Consider the following 23,881-nt stretch of genomic DNA (forward strand, 5'->3'; position numbering starts at 1 on the left):
GAAAAAACAAAAGAGAAGAAGGGTTGGTGGACGACGCCACCCAACTCACAGTCTAAGGATTTTTTTTTTTTTTCTCTAAATCAAACGAAACTGGTTTTTTCATGATGTAATGGGTTTGGTTTCGTACCGTGGTGACTTACAGGCTTCTGGAATAAAACAGAGAACATAGTTTTGGTTAAACCCAAAAAGAAAAAAAGGGAAAAAGGATTGGAGAGGTAATAGAATTAGAAACCAATCCGTACTTTTATTTTTTAATTAGTCATTTGGAAGGAGAGAAATTGATAGAGAAAGAGAGAGAAAATAGAGAGAGAGAGAAGAATGGGGTAGATGGGAGCTACTACAGAGAAAGGAAAAGGTGGTGTGGCAGGGGCAGGTACCACGTGCAGGACTCATTAAAGCCGTTAAAAATTTAAAGAACCACAGCCCTCTTCTCCCAAGCTCAAATTCACACCTACCCTTTCTGCGATTTCCTTTAAACACTTAATAAACTCTCTCTCTCTCTCTCTCTCTCTCTCTCCCCCAAGTGGCGGTCTCTGTGTATGATCACATTCGCTGCGCATTTACAAACCAAACCCAACACATTGTTTTTTTGGCTACTGTGTTTTTTTCTCATTCAACAATTTATACTGTTTCCTGATTCGTAATGATTGATACTCAGATATCAATTTTGATCAAGGCTTTTTGAAGATTTCACTTCCCCTTTTTTATCCTCTTCCTCAAGGTCTGCGACCCATTTTGTTGTTTTCTCTCGTTCTGGAAATTGTTTTCTTGGTAGTTTTTGTTTTCGGGTTGTGTTGTGTATGTGCTTTTTTTTTTTTTTTTTTTTTTAATATTCTTTTGTGTATTGATTTGTTTTGAACATTAGTGTTTTTCATGCCGAGAAAGCTAGTTTAATTATAGTTCGAAAGTGGGTTTCAACATCCTTTCTTAACTGGGATTATATTTATTCGGGGTGGTTTACACTTTTCTGAGATAGTCTTTGCTTGGGGTGAGGTTTGGGGAACCTTTTTTGCCTTTTTTTTTTTTGGCGTGTGTGTGTAAAGTTTGAATTTTTATCCATTTGTTTATTTGCTTTAGCTTGAAAAAGTTTATGGAGTTTAAAAAATGCCTACTTTAATCTTTTGGGTTGTGCTTTTTCCGTTGCAATAGATGTTTATGTCATGTTGCATCTAAGAACATTACCCTTAGGCTGCGTTTGTCACTTAGAACTGAAAATTGAAGCTCCAATTTTTATATGGATGGAATTTTTATAAAAGCTTAATTATATGGATAAAAAGTTCAGTAGTGCAAGTTTACAGAGAAGAAAAGTTCCTAACGGCATGGAATCAGATTTTACCTATCGACACTGATTCTGCATGACCAAACGCAGCCTGAAGTGTAACCGGAAAAGTTTGTTGTTTTTTTAGTATAATTTCGTAGATTTGATTTCCTTTTCAAGATCTTTATAGAAAACGTAGTTCGGTATTGCAGTTATTATATAATTTATCTAAAAAGTTATTTGAGATACATAATGAATTGAGTAGCAGTTATCTTTTTCTATATATTGCCTTATAATTAATTACCAGAGCTGTTGATCAGGTAAACTTGTGGTGGTGCAGCATGTCAGAAGCCCAAAGGATTTCAGCAATGGGTAGCTTTGGGCGTGGAAATGGGTATGCAAACGGAGTAGTTCCAATCAGGCATCCTGCTACTATATTTGAAGTAGATGAATTCTGCCATGCCCTTGGAGGGAAGAAGCCAATCCATAGTATTTTGATTGCAAACAATGGAATGGCAGCTGTCAAGTTTATACGCAGTGTGAGGACATGGGCCTATGAAACATTTGGGACGGAGAAAGCAATCTTGTTGGTGGCCATGGCTACACCAGAGGATATGAGAATCAATGCTGAACATATTAGAATTGCTGATCAGTTTGTGGAAGTTCCTGGTGGAACCAACAACAATAACTATGCAAACGTACAGCTCATTGTAGAGGTATGAATGCTAAGTACCACATAATATGGTACATAGTTTGAATTTCTACCTTTTCTTGTTTGTATTTCATAATTTGATAGTACTAATAGAAATTCTGCTAAATTCTAAGGATACTTTCTGGCTTGGAGAAATTTGGTAAGTTTGATTGGTCATAATTAGCTGTTCCGTGTAATGAATATTAGTATGAATGTTTATGTCACTACTAATTTGTATTGCAACTGCAAAGTTCTGAATTGAGAAAATAAGGGTCTATTTGGTTCAGGTTTTTTCTCTTTAGTTCATGAATCTGGTGTTTTGATAATCCAATTCTGGAAAGATCACCTTTTAAATGGTTCTGAGAGATTGCTTTTATGCAGATGGCAGAGATAACACATGTTGATGCAGTTTGGCCTGGTTGGGGCCATGCATCTGAGAACCCTGAGTTGCCAGATGCATTGAATGCCAAAGGGATTGTATTTCTGGGCCCACCAGCTATATCTATGGCAGCATTAGGAGATAAAATTGGTTCATCGTTAATTGCTCAAGCAGCAGAAGTGCCCACCCTTCCATGGAGTGGTTCACATGTAAAATTTTTTTCCAAAAAATTGTGCCAGATATATATATATATATATATTGGGTCATTCAATATCTAATATTCTTTATATGTATCTTCCAGGTTAAAATTCCTCCAGAGAGTTGCTTGGTTACCATCCCAGATGATATATATAGGGAAGCATGTGTTTATACAACAGAGGAAGCAATTGCTAGTTGTCAAGTTGTTGGTTACCCAGCAATGATCAAGGCTTCATGGGGTGGTGGTGGTAAAGGCATAAGAAAGGTTTGCTTTATTCGTGAAAATACTACAGTTCTCTGACATTGTATTTCATTCAATTGGATAAAATTGTAAAATTTTAAGTTGTTATTTATGCATTGAGAATATATATGTAATTTATCAGAGAGGTATAATGACTAAGTTAACTATCAGATTTGGGAGTATGATTTGGTTTTATTTATATATATCTCCAAAATGGGGTTACTTATGCTTTCATTTGATTTTCTAGGTACATAATGATGATGAAGTTAGGGCATTGTTCAAGCAAGTTCAGGGTGAAGTTCCGGGTTCTCCAATATTTATAATGAAGGTCGCATCCCAGGTTAGATGAGTTGCTGTATTCTGATCCCCTTGATCATGATTGTTGGAGTTAAGATTTCATTTTGATCAATTTTGGCAATTTGTTTCATTCTCTTGTCTTGGCAATATTCTGCAGAGCCGACACTTAGAAGTCCAGTTACTGTGTGATCAGTATGGTAATGTTGCAGCTTTGCATAGCCGTGATTGTAGTATTCAAAGGCGACACCAGAAGGTAAGCTTATTTATGAGATGTTATACTTATGAAGCATATCCTGCAATGGTAAATTTCTTAAATCTTCACTAGGGCGTTTATCAGGAATTAAGATACTTTCTTTTAACCTCTAATTTTTCATTTTTCTTTTCTAAAACTAATCAAGTGCGTTATATCATCCTAAAAATGGTTCCTCTCAGTGATCTAGTCTTTGCTAATCTATGTTATGTAGATTATTGAGGAGGGTCCAATAACTGTTGCTCCTCTAGAGACGGTAAAATTGTTAGAGCAGGCAGCTCGAAGGTTGGCTAAATGTGTTAATTATGTTGGAGCTGCTACTGTTGAATATTTGTACAGTATGGAAACTGGAGAGTACTATTTCTTAGAGCTCAACCCTCGGTTACAGGTAGTGTACTGCTTTGAACCTCAAATTTGGTCCATTTTATCCTCGTTTTAGCTAGTATATATTATTTTTATGAACAATCTAAATCTCTTTGTTGAAGATAGATTGCAGATCTTTTTGTTTTCGTTTCTTAAACATGTTATTTATTGGATGCAACTGAATGTCCTATGATATTAATCTGATATAGGTAGAGCATCCTGTGACTGAGTGGATTGCTGAAATAAATCTTCCGGCAGCCCAAGTTGTGGTTGGGATGGGCATCCCTCTTTGGCAAATTCCTGGTATGATATTATAAGTTTTTGAATCTCTTGAAAATTTTCTATTTACTTTGTCAAAGTCTGAGATTTTAACATTCTTTGTTTACCAATTCAAATAGAGATAAGACGGTTTTATGGAATTGAACATGGTGGTGGATATGATGCTTGGCGAAAGATGTCAGCTGTTGCCACCCCATTTGATTTTGATAAGGCAGAATCCACAAGGCCGAAAGGTCATTGTGTTGCTGTTCGTGTTACAAGTGAGGACCCTGATGATGGCTTTAAGCCTACTAGTGGGAAAGTACAGGTTAGTTATGAATATTTCTTTCGTCTCACTTGTAAATTCTCTCTTTCTCTCTCTTTTGGCTACCGTGAACTTATATGGAGTTTCAACACCATTGCAGGAGTTGAGTTTTAAGAGCAAGCCAAATGTTTGGGCATACTTCTCTGTTAAGGTAATATATTTTGTATTTGTATGTGGATGTGGACTTGAGTCAAATTCTCTATCTCTCTGCGCCTCTCCCTCTCCTCCCATGGCTAAGCATATCAAATTGTCAAAGTGAATTCTAATGGGCATAATCATTTTGCAGTCTGGAGGAGGAATTCATGAATTCTCAGATTCTCAGTTTGGTAAGTGGCTCCTTAGAGTAGAAAATCTTTAATGTTTTTTTCTCACCTTAACTGTATATTATTTTAAACAGTGAAGTAATGTGTAATAGTTTCATAAAGAGAATTGCTTACTCTTTTGTAGTCAGTTGTCTGATTGTTTCTAGGTGTAAAAGATTGCTGTTCTATAAAATGTGTTGTAAGGAAAAAAAGTTTTTTCTGTTCGTGTATTGAATGCATCATATCTATGTATGTTTCTAAGTCTTTAATCATACTTCAGGACATGTTTTTGCATTTGGCGAGTCCAGGGCTCTAGCTATTGCAAATATGGTTCTCGGGCTGAAGGAAATTCAAATTCGGGGAGAAATTCGTACAAATGTGGATTACACAATTGATCTTTTACATGTAAACTTCACACAGATTTAATACAAACTTCTTAAAAGAGAAAAATAGAATCTTTCAAGAATTGTCAAGTAACACAAGAATAAATATTCTGCAGGCTGCAGACTACAGAGAAAATAAAATTCATACAGGCTGGTTGGATAGTAGAATAGCTATGCGAGTACGAGCAGAAAGACCCCCTTGGTATCTCTCTGTAGTTGGAGGGGCACTCTTCGTAAGCACACTGATCATAGTAATAGTTGATTTTCCATTGTCTTTTGTTGTAAAATACATCAGTTAACTTTCTATTGTGTTCAACTCAGAAAGCATCTGCTAGCAGTGCAGCAATGGTTTCAGATTATGTGGGATATCTTGAAAAGGGGCAAATACCACCTAAGGTATAGTGGTAAAGAATACCCAACTTAAATACATGGTTTTAAGTTTCTATTTTGATTAATAGTCAATTTCTTTTGCAGCATATATCTCTTGTTCACTCACAAGTGTCCTTGAACATTGAAGGGAGCAAATACACGGTATGTATAGATGTTGTCTTCTAAAATAGTTGTGGGTTTTTGTCCTCTTTTTTTTTTTTCTTTTTTTTTCTTTTTTTTTTTTTTTTTTGGGCGATTTGTGGCTCATAATGTCAACTGATATATCGATACAACATATGAAATTTTTTTGAATAGATTGACATGGTAAGGGGTGGACCAGGAAGCTATAGATTGAGGATGAATCAATCAGAGATTGAAGCAGAGATACATACCTTACGTGATGGAGGTTTATTGATGCAGGCAAGTATTAATATTTCATCCTACATCCATATTTTGTAGCTCCACTGTGTGTATTATCCATTTTCTCTAATAATTGGCTATGGAATGTGCATGAAGTTTTGTGATCCAACATTCAATACGTATTGTGTGAAACTATAATTTATCAGCTGTTGTAAAATGCATATGATTTTGAAAGTACTCATTAATGGCATCCAATGCCGGAGATGCAATATGCTGATATCAAATCACCAGATAAACAATAATAACAGTGTATTGAAACAGCCAATATCAACAAATGCTAAGTTATATATTTTAGATAATTATGGTTATTAAAATGGTGAAGTGTCAATGTGTCCCTGGATTTCAAAATTACTGATTGAGAACCAATTTTGTTACAGTTGGATGGAAACAGTCATGTCATATATGCAGAGGAAGAAGCAGCTGGAACTCGCCTTCTCATTGATGGAAGGACTTGCTTGCTTCAGGTACCCTAAGTTCTCTTCATCCTCAATATCTTCCCAATAATTTTGCCTTTTAATTTCCTTAAAGAAACACTTCTTTCAGTGGGTGATATTAATAGAATTATTTGTTGTATCCAGAATGATCATGATCCATCTAAGCTAGTAGCGGAGACACCATGCAAATTGCTAAGGTATTTGATTCCTGACGGTAGTCATATCGATGCTGACTCACCATATGCTGAGGTTGAGGTTATGAAGATGTGTATGCCTCTACTTTCACCTGCTTCCGGAGTTATCCAGTTTAAAATGTCTGAAGGTCAAGCAATGCAGGTAAACTTTGTTTCAAAAGAAAGTTAAAACATTCAGGTTTTCATATTATTTAAATGGCCACCATTTATGCAGGCTGGTGAACTTATAGCAAGGCTTGAGCTAGATGATCCTTCGGCTGTGAGGAAAGCAGAACCATTCAATGGGAGCTTCCCTCTCGTGGGGCCTCCAACAGCAATTTCTGGTAAAGTTCATCAGAGATGTGCAGCAAGTTTAAATTCAGCTCAAATGATTCTTGCTGGTTACGAGCATAACATTGATGAAGTGAGTATTTCCTTCTCTTCACTTCAACATAAAAGAGTTAAAGAAAGATTTTGAAATTTAGTTTAAATCTGTAGTCTATTCACATAAATATCCATTTTTATACAATATATGATTTCACTTGGTGGAAAATGGAGTCAAAACTAAATTTTTGTAAATTAAACTTCTTAGTCATATAGTTTATATCTATCTCAGGTGGTGCAAAACTTGCTCAACTGCCTTGATAGTCCTGAACTCCCTTTCCTTCAATGGCAAGAGTGCTTGTCTGTTCTGGCTACCCGTCTTCCAAAAGATCTTAAAAATGAGGTAATTAAAAATGTTGTGCCTTTCTTTCTTCCTTGGTTGATTCTTTCAGCGGTGTCTTAATACATGTATTTTATTCTATATGAATTTACCAGTTGGAGTCAAAGTTTAAGGAGTTTGAGGGAATTCCTAGCACCCAGAATGTTGACTTCCCTGCCAAACTATTGCGGGGAATTCTTGAAGTGAGTTCCTGTCTCAGTCATGTTAAATTTTTTCTTTCTTCTTTTCAGTCCTAGTGTTACTGTACATTTAAGGGCATTGCCATTTTTCTATAGGCCCATCTATCTTCGTGTTCGGAAAAAGAAAAAGGAGCACAAGAAAGGCTTATTGAACCTTTGATGAGCCTTGTGAAGTCTTATGAGGGTGGAAGAGAAAGTCATGCCCGTATTATTGTTCAGTCCCTTTTCGAAGAGTATTTGTCAGTTGAAGAATTATTCAGCGACCACATTCAGGTACCTATGTTCCCATGGATCTAAGATTTGCCATAAGTTGAAGCATAATAACTTGTTTATATACCTAATTCTTGTTTGCTTGCCATTCTGTCCTTAGTTTTTTTGCTCTGACTTGACTTTCTTTCTGGAACTGGTTTTTTTTCCTATATGTGATGCATATAAATGCTTATAAAAGTATTTGAAAAATGAAGCTGACTCCAAAACATGAAAGTTGTTTTTCTATCACTATTTTGCTTGTCAGTATCTTCATTTGGTGTGCTTTCATTTCTTCAGGCTGATGTAATTGAACGACTTCGACTTCAATACAAAAAAGATCTCTTGAAGGTTGTAGACATTGTGCTTTCTCATCAGGTAAGAAAATGACAAGATTCTCGGTTGAAGTACCATTTCCAGGGTTTTTTCTATCAAAGGTATTTTACACCTGTACTATTTGTCTTTTACCTTGCAGGGTGTCAAAAGTAAAAATAAGCTGATACTACAACTCATGGAACAACTGGTTTATCCTAATCCTGCTGCCTATAGGGATAAACTAATTAGGTTCTCTACACTTAACCATACAAATTACTCCGAGGTTGGTGGCTGTTGCACTGAATGTTAATGTTAAGCATAAAAATTAAGTTTTTTAACACGTGATCTATTATAGATATCTTCTTCCCATGCCTCTTGCAGTGAGACCTTATTCTTTTTGCTTCCTCAATCTTAAAGTTATAAACATAGTTGCATGCTGATATGTTTACGCAGTTGGCACTAAGGGCAAGTCAACTACTGGAGCAAACAAAACTCAGTGAACTACGTTCTAATATTGCCAGAAGCCTTTCTGAATTGGAGATGTTTACTGAGGATGGTGAGAATATGGATACTCCCAAGAGGAAAAGTGCCATTAATGAAAGAATGGAGGTTCTTGTTAGTGCCCCTTTGGCAGTTGAAGATGCTCTTGTAGGTCTTTTTGTTCATAGTGATCACACCCTTCAAAGGCGGGTTGTGGAGACTTATGTCCGTCGATTATATCAGGTATCAGGGTTTAAACACTTGTTCTTTTCAGCTTATTTCCTTTCCATTAATTCCTTGTTTAACTTTGTCTATGCCATCAGCCCTATCTTGTAAAAGGGAGTGTCAGGATGCAGTGGCACAGATCTGGACTTATTGCTTCATGGGAGTTTCTGGAAGAGCATAATGAAACTAGACATGAGAATGAAGATGAAATGTCTGATAAATCATTGGTTGAAAAACACAGTGAGAGAAAATGGGGAGTCATGGTTATTATCAAATCTCTCCAATTTTTGCCAGCAATTATTAGTGCTGCATTAAGGGAAGCAACTCATAACCTCCATGATGCAATTCCAAATGGATCTTCAGAATCAGATAGCTATGGCAATATGATGCATATCGCATTGGTTGGTATCAACAATCAGATGAGTTTACTTCAGGATAGGTAGAGTACCTGCCCTTTTCTTATGTGTTAAGATATGCTACTCCGAGTTAAATAGTTGATGAAACCTTGAGAATTCAATATCAATTGTTAGTAAAAACTTTATAATTTGAGATTCATTTACTCCAGCATCTGTAAAATTGGATTTGTACATGTTTCAACTAATTATGACACTCTCTTGTATAATGAATAGTTCTAGTAATTATCTGTAACAAATGCTTGATAGGCTAGATTTCTGACTATCAATCTGATGATAAAACATACAAATATTATCTTCTTGATGAGCATTTCCTATGATGCTTTGCAGTGGTGATGAGGATCAGGCCCAAGAGAGAATTAACAAGTTGGCGAAAATACTTAAAGAGCAAGGAGTAGTGTCCAGTCTACGCAGTGCAGGGGTTGGGGTAATTAGTTGCATCATACAGAGGGATGAAGGGCGTGCCCCTATGAGGCACTCCTTCCACTGGTCATCAGAGAAGCACTATTATGAGGAAGAACCTCTATTGCGTCATCTGGAACCTCCTCTATCCATATACCTTGAATTGGTTAGTTGTCTTATGGATCTAGCAAATAATGTTTCTAGGTGCACCAGCACCTTTGGTCTGAAATTCATGAATCATTTTTTCTTATTTGGGTGATACAGGACAAGCTTAAGGGCTATGAGAACATCCGGTATACACCATCCAGGGACCGGCAATGGCACTTGTATACTGTTGTAGACAAGCCACTACCGATCCAAAGGATGTTTCTCAGAACACTTGTCAGGCAGCCGACTACAACGGATGGGTTTACAGCACATCAGGGGCTTGAAACACAATGGAATATTCCATTTACTTCAAGGAGCATTTTGCGGTCCTTAATGACTGCAATGGAGGAGTTGGAACTTAATTCACACAATGCTACTGTCAAGGCTGACCATGCTCATATGTACCTTTATATCTTACATGAGCAACAAATAGGCGATCTTGTACCTTATAACAAGTAATGATGTCCAAGTTCTTGTTCCATTTCTTTGACTTCCTAGGATAAGATGGTGAACTTGGGTTTTCACGTTTGAAATATTGTGACAGGAGAGTTGATGTAGATGCTGAAGTAGAAGAAACTGCAGTTGAGGCAATTTTAGAAGAAATGGCACGTGAAATTCATGCATCTGTCGGTGTAAGAATGCACAGGTTAGGTGTCTGTGAGTGGGAAGTGAAGCTTTGGATGGAATCTTCTGGACAGGTGAATGGTGCTTGGAGGGTTGTTGTAACAAATGTGACCGGTCACACCTGCACCGTACATGTAAGTTTATTGTTTAAGAAAATGTTTCCTCACAACCACACCTTATTAGATCCTTTTTTGGTTTGCAAAGGAAGACAAAATGGTGGCCCTATGGCTCCCTACCAATCAATGATGTGTTGTTGTGCACCATAAACTTAGTTTGAGCATGCAGCCTAAGTCGTAAACTCAACATAATAAAACAGGTTATAGACTGAAAGTTGACTGATAGTCATAAGCATGAATTCACAACTTTGTAATTAAGTTGAATCTAGCACTTATGTTTTAACAAAAAAAAAAAAAAAAAAAAAAAAAAAAAAAAAAAAAACACACTTCCACACACACTGTTGCTCAGCATAGTTTTGCTGAGAGGTAACCAACAGAATGTTGCAATTTCCAATTATGTTTGCATACATTGTGTTTGTAATGTAAGATCTTTTCGTAAGCACACCTTTAACAGAAAACTGATGATCTACACTGACCAATAGACAAAAGAACAAGCATGCAATAATTTCTATGGAAAAGACCTAAAAGAATGAGTCATTAGTTTTTGAACTGCTAGTAAATGGTAGTACTGACCCTAAAACTAAAGAAGAAAGAGAGATTAGCTGTTTTGCTAGTGCTATAAAGGTCATAGTTTAGGAATGTAAAGAAGAAAGAGAGATTAGCTGTTTAACTAGTGCTATAAAGGTCATCTATTAGGAATGTAGTTGAATGTGTAGAATTCTTGATACCAGTATACAAAATATGGGAATTTGAAATCTATTCTCTATGCGATGGTGTGCATATGGTTTTAATTCTATTATTGGTAAACATAAACATTCAGGTATATAGAGAATTAGAGGATACCAATCAACATAAAGTGGTCTACCATTCAATCTCTGTACGGGGTCCTCTTCATGGTATAGCAGTGAATGCACAGTATCAGCCTCTGGGAGTTCTTGATCGGAAACGTCTGGTTGCCCGGAAAAACAATACCACTTACTGCTATGATTTTCCACTGGTGAGTGCTGCATTATAGATTTTGTATTCTCCCTTTCTTTCCAACTCTTCTTTAGTGTTCTACCATGGTGTATGGATACTATTAAACATCTAATGAGAAATGTTGCCTGCAGGCCTTTGAGACAGCGCTGGAACAGTCATGGGCATCCCAGTCACCTGCTCTTAAGAAACCCAAGGATAAAGCTATTCTCAAAGTAACAGAGCTCAAATTTGCTGATCAGAAAGGCTCCTGGGGTACTCCTCTTGTTCCAGTAGAGCGTGCACCTGGGCTCAATGATGTTGGTATGGTGGCCTGGTTTTTAGAGATGTCAACTCCCGAGTTCAATTCTGGAAGGACAATATTGATCGTTGCAAATGATGTGACTTTTAGAGCAGGGTCCTTTGGCCCAAGGGAGGATGCATTCTTCCTTGCAGTTAGTGAACTTGCCTGTGCTAAGAAATTGCCTTTAATTTATTTGGCAGCAAACTCTGGTGCCCGTATCGGCGTAGCTGAAGAAGTCAAATCCTGCTTTAAAGTTGGATGGTCTGATGAATCAAGCCCTGAGCGTGGTTTTCAGTATGTATACTTAACCCCTGAGGATTATGCTCAGATTGGATCATCTGTGATAGCACATGAATTAAAGCTCACAAGTGGAGAAACCAGATGGGTCATAGATACTATTGTTGGGAAAGAGGATGGCTTGGGGGTTGAAAATTTGACTGGAAGTGGGGCAATTGCTGGCGCATATTCAAGGGCATACAAGGAAACCTTTACCTTGACTTATGTAACTGGTAGAACTGTTGGAATAGGAGCTTATCTTGCTCGGCTAGGGATGCGGTGCATACAGAGGCTTGATCAGCCCATAATTTTAACTGGTTTCTCTGCTTTGAACAAACTCCTTGGCCGAGAGGTGTACAGCTCACACATGCAATTAGGTGGACCTAAAATTATGGCGACAAATGGGGTCGTCCATCTCACTGTTTCAGATGATCTTGAGGGGATATCTGCAATTCTGAAGTGGCTAAGCTATGTTCCTCAATATGTAGGTGGTCCACTCCCCATTTCACATCCTTTGGATCCTCCAGAAAGGCCTGTTGAGTACTTCCCTGAAAATTCATGCGATCCTCGTGCAGCTATTTCTGGTGCTCCTGATGGTAATGGGAAGTGGATGGGAGGTATTTTTGATAAGGATAGCTTTGTTGAAACGCTAGAAGGCTGGGCAAGGACTGTTGTTACAGGAAGAGCGAAGCTTGGAGGAATTCCTGTCGGAATTGTTGCTGTTGAGACACAGACAGTGATGCAAGTTATACCTGCTGATCCTGGACAGCTTGATTCCCATGAAAGAGTTGTTCCCCAGGCTGGGCAAGTATGGTTTCCTGATTCTGCAACAAAGACAGCCCAAGCATTAATGGACTTCGATAGAGAAGAGCTCCCACTTTTCATTCTCGCCAACTGGAGAGGGTTTTCGGGTGGGCAGAGGGATCTTTTTGAAGGGATCCTTCAGGCTGGATCAACAATTGTGGAGAACCTCAGAACCTACAAACAGCCCGTCTTTGTGTACATCCCCATGATGGGTGAGCTCCGAGGTGGGGCATGGGTTGTCGTGGACAGTCGGATTAATTCAGATCATATTGAAATGTATGCTGATCACACAGCTAAAGGTAATGTCCTTGAGCCAGAAGGTATGATTGAGATCAAATTTAGGACAAAGGAGTTGCTGGAGTGCATGGGCAGGCTTGATCAACAGCTGATCAATCTGAAGGAAAAACTTCGGGAAGCCAAGAGTGGTGGAACGCATGGGTTGGTTGAATCCCTACAACAGCAGATAAAAGCCCGTGAAAAGCAGCTTTTGCCTGTGTATACCCAGATAGCAACTAAATTTGCAGAACTGCAGGATACTTCCCTGAGGATGGCTGCAAAAGGGGTAATCAGAGAAGTTCTGGCCTGGGGCAATTGCAGGTCTTTCTTCTATAGGAGATTACGTAGGAGAATTTCCGAGGAGTCACTTATCAAGACTGTGATTGATGCCGCCGGTGAACAGCTGTCCCATAAATCTGCAAAGGACTTGATTGTTAAATGGTTTTTGGATTCTGACATTTCAAGAGGCAGAGAAGATGCTTGGTTGGACGATGAAACTTTCTTTAAATGGAAGGCTGATTCAGGAAAATATGAGAGTAAACTAAAAGAACTGCGGGTCCAGAAGGTATTGCTTCAACTAACAAATATTGGTGACTCAGCTACAGATTTGCAAGCTCTACCTCAAGGTCTTGCTGCCCTTCTAAGCAACGTAAGCCATCAGATAATGATTTCTTCCTTCTCAAGCATTCTTTTATTTACTTTTGGAATTTTGGATGTGATTGTTTCTATTAAATGCAGGTGGAGCCATCAAGCCGTGCGCAATTGGTTGATGAACTCCGCAAGGTGCTCAGTTAAATTTGGATAGTTGGATGTTCACATGCAGTTATGGTCCCCATAACTTGCCTTGTGCTTAGTGCTGGTTGAATAACGGTGAGGTTTTGGATAACCCATTGCTTGTTGTTCATCTGCCTCTTCCACATTTTACAACGAAATCGCTTCTTTTAAATTGTTGGAGGGTATTTTTGCACCAGTTCCCGTCTTTCCTTTGAAGTGTAAATTATGCTAAGAGTGAAAAAGTATAAGGAAATAGATTTCCAGTGCCCGGAGGCAAAAAAAACCAGCACTAGCAAGCTCCTAGTCGTAAGTTTCATGTAAGGAGGATTCGGTGATTCGATTCTAAATAAAAGGTCTTGAAATATATATATTTTTTGTATTTAAATGTAATATGTATTGTTTATTCAACTACTGAATGTGAATTCATACTGACTATTACTTTGTGCGTTGCTTAATCTCGAATCATTCTAAAATTCTTATGTGAACTTGACAAGGGGAAGTAGAGAGCTACTCGTCGCAGTATCATATATCTTTATGTTACAGTCTCATTTCATTTAAAGTTAAGAAAAGGATAAAAAATAATAATAATAACAATAATTAAAATAATTATACAAAAAATATATATATATATATTAATAACAAACAATCATATTGTATATGACTGGATTCTACAAAAGCTACAATATATTGTTTAGCAGCGGAATAAGCTGTGTTGGAAAGTGAAAAAGGCAATTACAAGATATAATATATATAATTTGGTAATTTAAAGCACAAAGTTTCTGTAGTGTTGTTGGTCTATTTCTTCAGTTTTTCTTTCTCTCGTTTTTTCAACTCCTGGCGTTTCTTCTTCTCCTTGTCTTGTTTCTTTTTCATACCTTCACCTGCTTGTCTGCTCTTCTCCATTTTTTTCTCTTCCTTCCTCTTCCTCACACTTTCTTCTCTCTTTCTCTTCTCCTTTGCTTTCTTCTCTTTCTCCTTCTGCTTAGCTTTCTTTCTCTGTTCCTTCTCCTTCAACTCCTCCTTTGTCAATTCTCTTCCTATTCTAAAACACATTTTGGGACCTTTTTCAGAATATGAATGAACTATTCATATGTGTATATATATATAGATAGACATAGATACGGTGCCACTAGTTTTGGATTGCTTTGTTTATGCTGGTTTCGAGTGATATTATGCCGTCCGGAATATTGGTGTTCAGCATTCACATTCCAAGGCAAGTATGCAATGCCGTCCAAAGCCAAAGGCCAGCAGTAGCGGCTATGTCATTTCCGTTGTTTGTATTTGCAATATAGTTGCTATGAAATTAGACAAATTTGTCAACCATCTTAAATTCCTTCCCAATAAAAAAAAAAAAAAAAAAAAAGTAAAATCCACCATCTGAGGTATAGAGAATGTCTACAATAATTCAGCTTTTAATAGTATAATAATATGAATTATCAATTTTAAGGGTTTTGACGCCATGTTCGGATGGCAATTTAAGAACCTAAACAAATTATAGTTTCATCAAAGTGACAATATTCAATCATAACAAACTTTTAGAATCAAATAAATTCTGTAAACTTGAATATGGACTTCGACACCAAACTCGTGTAAAGCAAAACAAAAACAAATACAAGCATTTTCTTTCCTACCAAATAATTTTTTTTTTTTTAAAAAAAAAAAAAGGGGAAAATATTGGATAATTTACATTATGTCAAGATGCTACAAAATTGTTCATTTACCAATACAAAATTTGCCAAATATGTTGGATAGAACTTCCTCAGAAATGTCTTCTCCACTTATCTGCCCAAGGGCCAATGCAGCATCCCTTAGGTCAATTGTCCAAAAGTCTAAAGGTATTTGCTCTGCGATTGATGACTTCAAGCTTGTAAAAGCCTCCTTGGTTCGAACAAGCTGCTCACATTGTCTCTGATGATTCATATATAACAACACACATTTCAGCAGAATATTCGCAATTTTGATGCAAACCAGACTCACCGTTTTAATATAAGATATTAGCGTTGTTGTCAGGGAAGGACACAAACAGAAATAGATTTATAACTGGATTCACAATAAAAGGTTAATTAACCTGGTTCACCGTCCATCTGCGTCCCCCTTTAGGAACCCTGTTGAGACCCACAATCTCTGATATTGTCATCTCCAACTCTTTTATTCCTTGGCCAGTGACAGCACATGTTAAAACATGCTTACTGAAAGCATTTCCATATTTATGAACCTCTTCCATGCAGGCAGATTTGACACAGTCGATTTTGTTTATTACTAGGATCATTGGGGTGGAAGATCCAGTCAGTTTCTGTAATTCCAAAATGGATTAATTAGTAATTAGTAAGCAGACAAGTAAAACACTCTGCCACCACTACTTCCCACCCTCTTCTCCAACACAGACACACACACACACACACACAGAGGAATTGGCTTGTCATACCTTGTTAGATTGAATCCTATTTAAGAGTAGGGAATCTTCTGTTGTCCATCCATCAAGAGCACTTACAGTCATAATAATGACATCAGCTGCCATAGCAACTGTTTCGGACCTCTCTACACCTGTAACATGAGATGGTTAAATGACATTTGTACTCTAAAAACAGTGATGCATAATTTAACTGATATTTATTAGGTATAAAAACACGGTGAAGATAAAGAAATTGCTTGAGAAAACTCTTGCAAACACTGTGAAAGAGCTTCGTCCCTTCAAGGTGTGTCAATGGCACCTACTAGTAAATTGAAAATATATTGGTATTGAAAGAAAATTTCTCTAAACACCAGTTCAAATATAATCTAGATATAAAGTGAGCTTGATTTCTTCTTGCTCTGCTTTGAATATCAACATAAGGAATTTTAAACATCAGGATTATTAAGGCTTACCAATCTTCTCCACAATGTCATCAGTTTCCCTGATGCCTGCAGTATCAAGAAGGGTTACAGGAATACCATTAACTGTAACACTGGCTTCAACCACATCGCGAGTAGTTCCAGCAATTTCTGTAACTATTGCTCTCTCACTCTGCACGCTAATATAAAGATGTGGCACTCATTAAGAAGTCAATACTTTTGTTAATTTTTTAAAAGAATTAACCGAAAAAATGGAGAGGTAGTAGGATCATACACATACAGGATATATGGTACCATTAATACTATTTTCCCTCTTTCTCTTTTATATCAATCATGTTTGTACCATAAAGTGCAGTTCACTGCATATAACAGATAGTTCCTTTGCTTATGTAATACAGTTTCATTCATGAAATCCATAAAACCCGCTTTACCATAAATGTAAATTATATCACATTTACAGAATGCTAGAATCAAGCTAAACACATTGAAGACCGATCAACCAAACATGCAGTTGGATAAAATTTAATATAAAAACATTTTAAAAATGCCACATGGCATGACATACTTTGCTCCATGCATTAAGCAGACTTGACTTTCCAACATTAGGACGGCCAACAATTGCTATCTGCAGGGTTTAAGGTAAAGAGAACCCAAAATCAGAAACAGATAAAAAAAAAATAATAAAAAATAAAAATAAAAAGTGTAACATATTGCTTAAGGCATTTTATGGGTACTATTAAATACACACACATGGCAAAGTATACATAAAAAAGGATAACATAGAAACACAGTGGATAACATAGAAACACAGTCTCTTTCAGGATACCAGAACTACAGATAAAATAAAATTCATTTAAACAGGGAATTCAGACATACCATATCCATGCATCTAAATTTTGAAGAACAACAAATGAATGTCATACTTATTATTATGTGCCTAAATTATTACGACTGAAATACACTAATTCTGTTCTCGATAATAAAAAATTATATGTACAGAACTTAAACTGATAGCAATGCAGGAGATAACAATTGAACTGCCAGAAATGAAGCATTCTGCATGACTGCTTAAATGTTAAGCAACTTTAATGCAATAGAAAAAATATGACAAACTTTAAGTATGATCTAGAATCCTCACCAAACATATATTGCAAAGTATTACCTGCAATCCAGATTGCAGAAGTTTGTCATAATTGGCTGTCTCCAATGCATGCTCAACATCTTGTGCCATGGAATCTATTTTATTCATTATTAGACCCAAATCAAGCGGTGGCATCTCATCGTCAAAATCTAAGCGGGCTTCAATTTCAGTAAGCAGCTCAATGCACTGCATTCTTAGTGATTTTACCAAGGAAGAGAATCCTCCCTGTCGAATAGAGAAGGACCGAAAAACATTAACTCATATGCAATGCAACTAAGGGTACTAAATGGTTTCACAAAGCATAAAAATACAATTACAGATAAAAACATAAAATCTTAATCATAGGCAGAAAAACATATTTAATGTTCTGAAAAGAAGACATGCCTGAATGCCAGCCAGTGCTGCATCTGCAGCGGCTACAGACTTTGCTGAAATCAATTTTCCAACGTTTTCAGCTTGTGAGAGGTCCAAGCGCCCATTTAAAAAGGCACGGAGAGTAAACTCGCCTGAAAAAGGGAAAAGGAAAAAAAAAAAATCACATGCCAACCTCGTTATCCAAGCTATTCTACAAAATTGTTGTAATCATTAGCCAAAAAACTGAATTTCCAGGACATCAATCTGAAATATAGTGATTTATAGTTGATTTTCAAATAGGGAGCAACAAAAGATGAATCCTGAAGCATAATCAATTGTAAAGTAACTTATTTTTCACAAAATGTTGAGTAATTCGGATGGTCAAGCAAAATGTTAAAATCAAACTGACCAGGTTCAGCAAGCTTTGCTCCAGCATCTAAACAAGCCCTCAGAACACGGTTCAGACATACTTCACTCCCATGACATTGAAGCTCAACTACATCTTCCCGAGTGTAAGATCTTGGGGCCAACATGGGTATTGCTAAAACCTAAAAGATTAAGTAACAATAAGCCCCATTTGAATATAAAATAAAAAAAAACTCTCAGCTCATTTTTTGTCCCTTATTATTGTTAAAATACAGAACCTAAACAACAAAAAGAGTGTTACAAAAAAATCCCACATTAAAAAATCTCTTAGAGAGTCCACCATTGAAGCTCACGCACTACAAACTTCATAAGAAAAGTTAACAAATTCACATTCAGCCAATTTCCATTCAACTCCACGAGTGCTTTTTTTTTTTTTTTTAATTTTTTTTTTTTAAAGCAGCATTATTCAAATTACTCACACATACCTCGTCCACCACATCGCCATTGGGATCCACAACGACGCCGTACTCCACAACATGGCTGGTGGGTCGCCAAGAATAGGAGCTACAGTTCTTCTTCTTCTTCTTCCCGGCGGGACGGAAAACAAGCCCGACTATACCCACCGCAGAGGGTCCCGATAATCGGACAATCCCAACAGCACCAGGCGGACCCCCGATGGATGTCACTATGGCGGCTATCGTGCTGGCACTCTGAGTGAGCTCGTTCCCATTCAAAGATCCAGAACCCCCGTCTGCCAACCTCTCGTCCCGCTTGAAAACCAGGGTGTTCTCTGCTTCACGAAGAAGAAGAACAGAAAATGAGAAATACCCAAAAAAACGTAGAAATTGGAGAGGATAAAAGCCAGTTAGCTTTGCTTACCTCTGGAAGTGAGGTGAGTTTTTGGTGCTGGGATTTTGGAGGAGATGGGTTTTGTGGAGTGACAAAGAGGAGGAGGAAAGAAGAGGGAAGGTTTTGTAGAAGTGGAAATGGGGGAGTTTGAGAGGTGAGCTAGCAGTGAAGCTATGGTCGACGTTGTTGGCCTGTACGAGTGCCTGCTGCTGCTAAGAAAACGCACTGCTGGTAGCCCAGCCATTAGCCTGCGGTGACGGTGGCTGAGCCACAACTTTTGGTCTTTATTTTGTTTCCGACATGAGGGACATCTCTTCTAGAGGCCACAACCAGGCCCAAATCAATGTTGCAGAAAGGAGTTTACTATAAATACATATTATAATTTTTTTTTCTTAATTGTAAAAATTAATTAGAAAAACTCTAGATAAATTATTAGCATGATTTTTTTTTTCAAAAGTATGGATTTTATTATAATTAAGAAAAAAATGAAGAGGTTTAAATAAAAATTTTCCTTGTAAAAAATTTTACTTAATGATTATTTGATTATTTTTGAGTAAATTTCATTTACACATTTTTCAGTTATGTTTTTATTTTACTTAAATAGTATATTTTTGAAATATTATCATTAATTATCATTTAGTTTTTTTTATATATATTAAATATGTTCATTTTTCAGTTTTTTCTATTTTTTACCTGTTAATATTAATAATTATAGGTTAAAAAAATTAACTTTTAATTATTAAAATTAACTAATAAAAATGACAAAAATTAGTAGATTAATCAATTTTGATCATATTAGAAAACAAAATCGAAGTAAATAATAAATTTTTTAAAAATTCAAAGTTTAAATGAAATAATGATAAAAATAAAATGGTATAAATGAAATTTTTGCAGTATACATTTTAGTTTTATTTTAACCTAATTATATGTAATTTGCTTATATATATTAGATATTAGTTAATGATAGTTATGATTTGTTAGATAATTTAAATAACTATAAATTTTTAAAAATAATAAATAAAAAACTAATACTAATTGAAATTGCGTTTAATCTACGTTTATATGTTTTTGTCATTTACTAACTTTATATTTTTATTTCCTTTATTAACTTCAATTGGTATTTATATTTTTTTCATTAACTTTATATATAATTTAAATGTTTAACAAACTTTACGACTTTTAACTAACATTGACTAGTAAATTTCGAATGGGGAAAACTAAAATACAAAAATCAAAAACCAATCATATTACCAGCCAACATCCTATTTATTTAGTTTTTGGACATTGGGGTTTCATTTGGTTTGCAGTGTTATATTGAAATGTATTATTTCAAATTGGATTGGAACAGATTGCATTAGAATGTAATGTATAAATTAATACTATACAATGTTTAATGTTATATTGTATTATATTATATATTTTTATTTTTACTAAAATAAAAGTATATAAATTCATATATATTATTATTATTAATATTTTTTCTATCCTAAACTATCAATCCCTAATTTTTTCAATCCCAAAATATCAATCGGCAGTGTGAATCAATTGGGCATCATCAAATTAAATTGAAGGAAACACCATCATTATCAAATAATCTTTGGACCTCCAAAAATGGGCAAGGGCTCAATCCAAAGACCTGCTATTCTTCTCCATTCGAAGCCTTATGCCCATTTTTCAAACCATAGCTTGATTTTTGAGGCAGTTGAGAAATCAACCCCCAAAAGGCAAGTTGAAGAACTTGTTGATGGCGTCAGTGGTAGAGGAAGCACAAATGATGGTAGTGGGTGAATCAAGATCGAGGGTTTTGGAGATGAGTTGCAAGGAGAGCGACAATCGGAGGTGCCAAAGTCCGAGAGCATCTGAGCGACGTTGAGGAGGATAAGTGTCTATGTCGTCGACATCACAATCGGCACCTATGCTGTTGCCGTCACCATTGCTGTTGTCGGAATTTTGGAATTGGTCACATCAGATCTAATAGCCTTGTTTCTCCATTGTTTCGTGGCTTTTCTATCATGTTAGAGCTTTGTATGACTTAATACTAAGCTTTTGGAATGTATTAGTTATATATTGTGGACCGGATTAAAAATGAAGAAGGGTATTAATTTATACGATCTATTTGCATTATCAAACATTGGATAATACAATATAAAACTCTAATACAACATAATACAGTGTGCGAAATGTTGTCAAAAAAATTCAAAGCTTTGATCAAAAGCTGCCTTGGAATGAAAGAACTTGATAAAAAAATTAAGTATCGAGGCTTTCCGCTTTTTGTAGAAAGAAATAAGGTGAATGCGTTTGAAGAGCTGAGAAGAAAAGCTGAGGCAAGAATTCAGGGGTGGAAAGCCAAGTTACTGTCTCAAGCAGGCAGGGCTACTCTCGTTAAGCACGTCGTCGCATCGGTTCCTGTTTACACTATGTCAGTTTTCCTCCTTCCGAAAGGTTGGTGTGACAAGTTTGAGCAACTAGCTAGATCGTTCTTTTGGAAAAATGATTCGAAGGTGACTCGAAGCTTCATACCAATTGCATGGAAAAAATTTTGCTCTCCTAAATTCTGTGGAGGCCTCGGCATCAAACGATTAAGAAGTTTTAACAAGGCTTTAATAGCTAAACTTGGGTGGAGCTTGACAACTGAAGAGGATAAACTTTGGGTGAAAGCCCTCAAAGCAAAATACTTTCCTCATACCTCTTTCCTAAAATGTAAACAGAAAAAAAGGTTGTTTTTGGCTTTGGTCTGGTGTTCTGCGAACTAAACCCCTGCTAGCTAAAGGTATCTGCTATAGAGTTGGCAAAGGGGACAATGTTAATTATTGGGAAGACCTTTGGATACCGAATAACCCGGGATTCCTACCTAACCCAATCCACCCTTCTGCTCTTAATACTGTAGGAATGGTTAACTCCTTAAACCTTAGTAACGCAGCTTGGAATGGAGCCTATCTGTCTACCTTATTCGATTAAGCCTCGGTGGAGAAAATCAAACGCATCTTTTGGGCCAAAAGTGACGACAAGGATAAGGTAGTTTGGTTGGGATCCAAGACAAGCTGTTTCTATGTCAAGTCAGCTTATAGCCTTGAAGAGGGGCTTATAGAAAACAACAATAGCTGGTGGAAGTTCACGTGGAAAAGCCATCTGCATGAAAGGTCAAAATTTTTTCTTTGGAAACTCTCTAATGGAGGATTACCTGTGAAGGACAACTTGGCTTCCAGAGGAGTCATAGTCAAGCATGCATGCATAGCTGGGAGAGTAGTGAAAACGAAGTTCACGTGTTCTTTCATTGCGATTTGGCAAAGCGGATTTGGTTTGCTAGTCCTTGGAGTATTAGATGGGAGAGCACTCCATGTAACAACTTGTCTTCTTACCTAAATTGCCTCATGGAGCCGCAGGGAGTGCTCCCAGTACATTCCGCAGACAAAGGTGATTTCTTCCTGTTCAGTTCCACCATTTTGGAACACTTCTGGTGGATTCGAAATAGAGTTGCGCACAGGGAACACTTTGGCAGTGTTGAATCTTCCATGCAGACAATCATCAATAGCTTTAGGGAAAATTTTTCAAGTGCAAACTAGTTTAGAACTGTATTAGTGGGTTAATTTAGTTGAAACACTCTTGACTACAGCTAAAAATTTTCAGCTTTTAGTTTTTTCCACACGCAGATCTTGATTCTTGAGTTCAGACTAAGCTTGATAGTTTTTCTAATTGGCATCTAAATTGTGCAAACAATATTCTTCTCGTTAATTCTATGATCTTTGATCATAGATTTCATATTATATATCAGAGAACCATCTTTAACATATATTTAGCTCAATATTGTTTGTTTTAAGCTGCCAAAGCATGTTCTTCTTCTCTAGCTGGTAAGTATTAAGACATCCCTTGTTATACATGGCAAAAGATTAAATGTTCAATTTCAATGGCCCAGTAAAGTTAATAAATTGTTAGAAAACGCACCTGATATGCGAATTTAGTTACTTTTTTGGACAATAAAGAGCAAATTCGATGAAGAAGATAATAGTTACATGAGATAGGATAAGACGTTGAAGCTCAAGAGGGAAAAACCGTTCCCCAAGAATGGTGGTAAAGTTCTACTCAAAGCTTTTCAACTATTCAGTCGGCAACTTTGTTGTTTCCACAAGAAACAAGAGAAAAAAAACACAAGAGAAAACAGTTTTTTACATGAAGAATATTTATGTGAATTTAATTAGTTCGTTCGAAATCGATTGACTAGCATCTCTTATTTATTACATCTTTCTATTAATTCAACCAAAAATAATTTTTTTTTTTTTTTTTTTTGAAGTAAAAAAACCTGTGATTGCTTTCTTATGCTTTGTTTTGTGTCAATAGTCCACAGGGAAAATACAATTAAACGTTCATATATAGCAGGAAGACCTGCTGTAAAGTAGCTAAAGCATCATCCAGATAGAAGCTAGCTTAGCTTCCTACATTCGCGCCTTTCTTTCTTGCAAGCCAATCAGCTAGTTTGTTTGGTTCCCTTGGCACTAGATCATAAGGTAAATAAGGGATTTTCTTTTTTATTTCAATGAGCACAACCCCAAAACATCCTCCATGAATATTCTACTAGTTGCCCATTGTAGGTCATTAATCTTTTCTCTTCTGTTTGATTATTTCGTTTCAATGATTCTCTTTAACATTTGTTTATTTCAATTTAGCTTTAGCTGTCTATTTCTTAATAAGATATATGAGCTGCGTTCTACACTAAAAAATTTGATATATATATATATATATAT

At 36.4% G+C, this 23,881-nt stretch overlaps 2 protein-coding genes across 3 annotated transcripts; one reads left to right on the forward strand and one right to left on the reverse strand.

Moving 5' to 3' along the window:
- The first annotated feature begins 238 nt into the window (after positions 1 to 238).
- Positions 239 to 14,055, forward strand: LOC107420964 (acetyl-CoA carboxylase 1). 2 transcript variants are annotated; one of them, XM_048476368.2, is made up of 32 exons: positions 239 to 721; positions 1,579 to 1,974; positions 2,331 to 2,537; positions 2,630 to 2,791; positions 3,015 to 3,107; positions 3,222 to 3,317; positions 3,529 to 3,702; positions 3,887 to 3,980; positions 4,076 to 4,263; positions 4,361 to 4,411; positions 4,547 to 4,586; positions 4,843 to 4,967; positions 5,062 to 5,178; positions 5,267 to 5,341; positions 5,420 to 5,476; positions 5,630 to 5,734; positions 6,112 to 6,198; positions 6,313 to 6,504; positions 6,577 to 6,765; positions 6,958 to 7,068; positions 7,161 to 7,247; positions 7,341 to 7,517; positions 7,791 to 7,868; positions 7,966 to 8,088; positions 8,259 to 8,528; positions 8,609 to 8,949; positions 9,254 to 9,491; positions 9,590 to 9,927; positions 10,017 to 10,230; positions 11,033 to 11,209; positions 11,322 to 13,475; positions 13,565 to 14,055. In XM_048476368.2, exons 2-32 carry the CDS (start codon positions 1,600 to 1,602, stop codon positions 13,619 to 13,621), a joined length of 6,792 nt encoding a protein of 2,263 aa, XP_048332325.1. In that variant the 5' UTR covers positions 239 to 721; positions 1,579 to 1,599; the 3' UTR covers positions 13,622 to 14,055. The 2 variants fall into 2 exon arrangements, with proteins under 2 accessions (XP_048332325.1, XP_048332326.1); XM_048476369.2 differs by having other exon boundaries at positions 1,599 to 1,974.
- A 1,054-nt stretch (positions 14,056 to 15,109) lies between these two features.
- On the reverse strand, positions 15,110 to 19,487 carry LOC107420957 (uncharacterized). The gene is made up of 10 exons (XM_016030055.4): positions 19,173 to 19,487; positions 18,779 to 19,083; positions 18,337 to 18,475; positions 17,958 to 18,079; positions 17,595 to 17,798; positions 16,998 to 17,057; positions 16,466 to 16,604; positions 16,026 to 16,144; positions 15,669 to 15,893; positions 15,110 to 15,508 (listed from the first exon to the last, which is right to left on the reverse strand). Exons 1-10 carry the CDS (start codon positions 19,384 to 19,386, stop codon positions 15,314 to 15,316), a joined length of 1,722 nt encoding a protein of 573 aa, XP_015885541.2. The 5' UTR covers positions 19,387 to 19,487; the 3' UTR covers positions 15,110 to 15,313.
- Between the last annotated feature and the right edge of the window lie 4,394 nt (positions 19,488 to 23,881).

The sequence above is a fragment of the Ziziphus jujuba genome, chromosome 5, assembly GCF_031755915.1.
Source record: "Ziziphus jujuba cultivar Dongzao chromosome 5, ASM3175591v1".
In the NCBI taxonomy this organism is placed as follows: Eukaryota; Viridiplantae; Streptophyta; class Magnoliopsida; order Rosales; family Rhamnaceae; genus Ziziphus; species Ziziphus jujuba.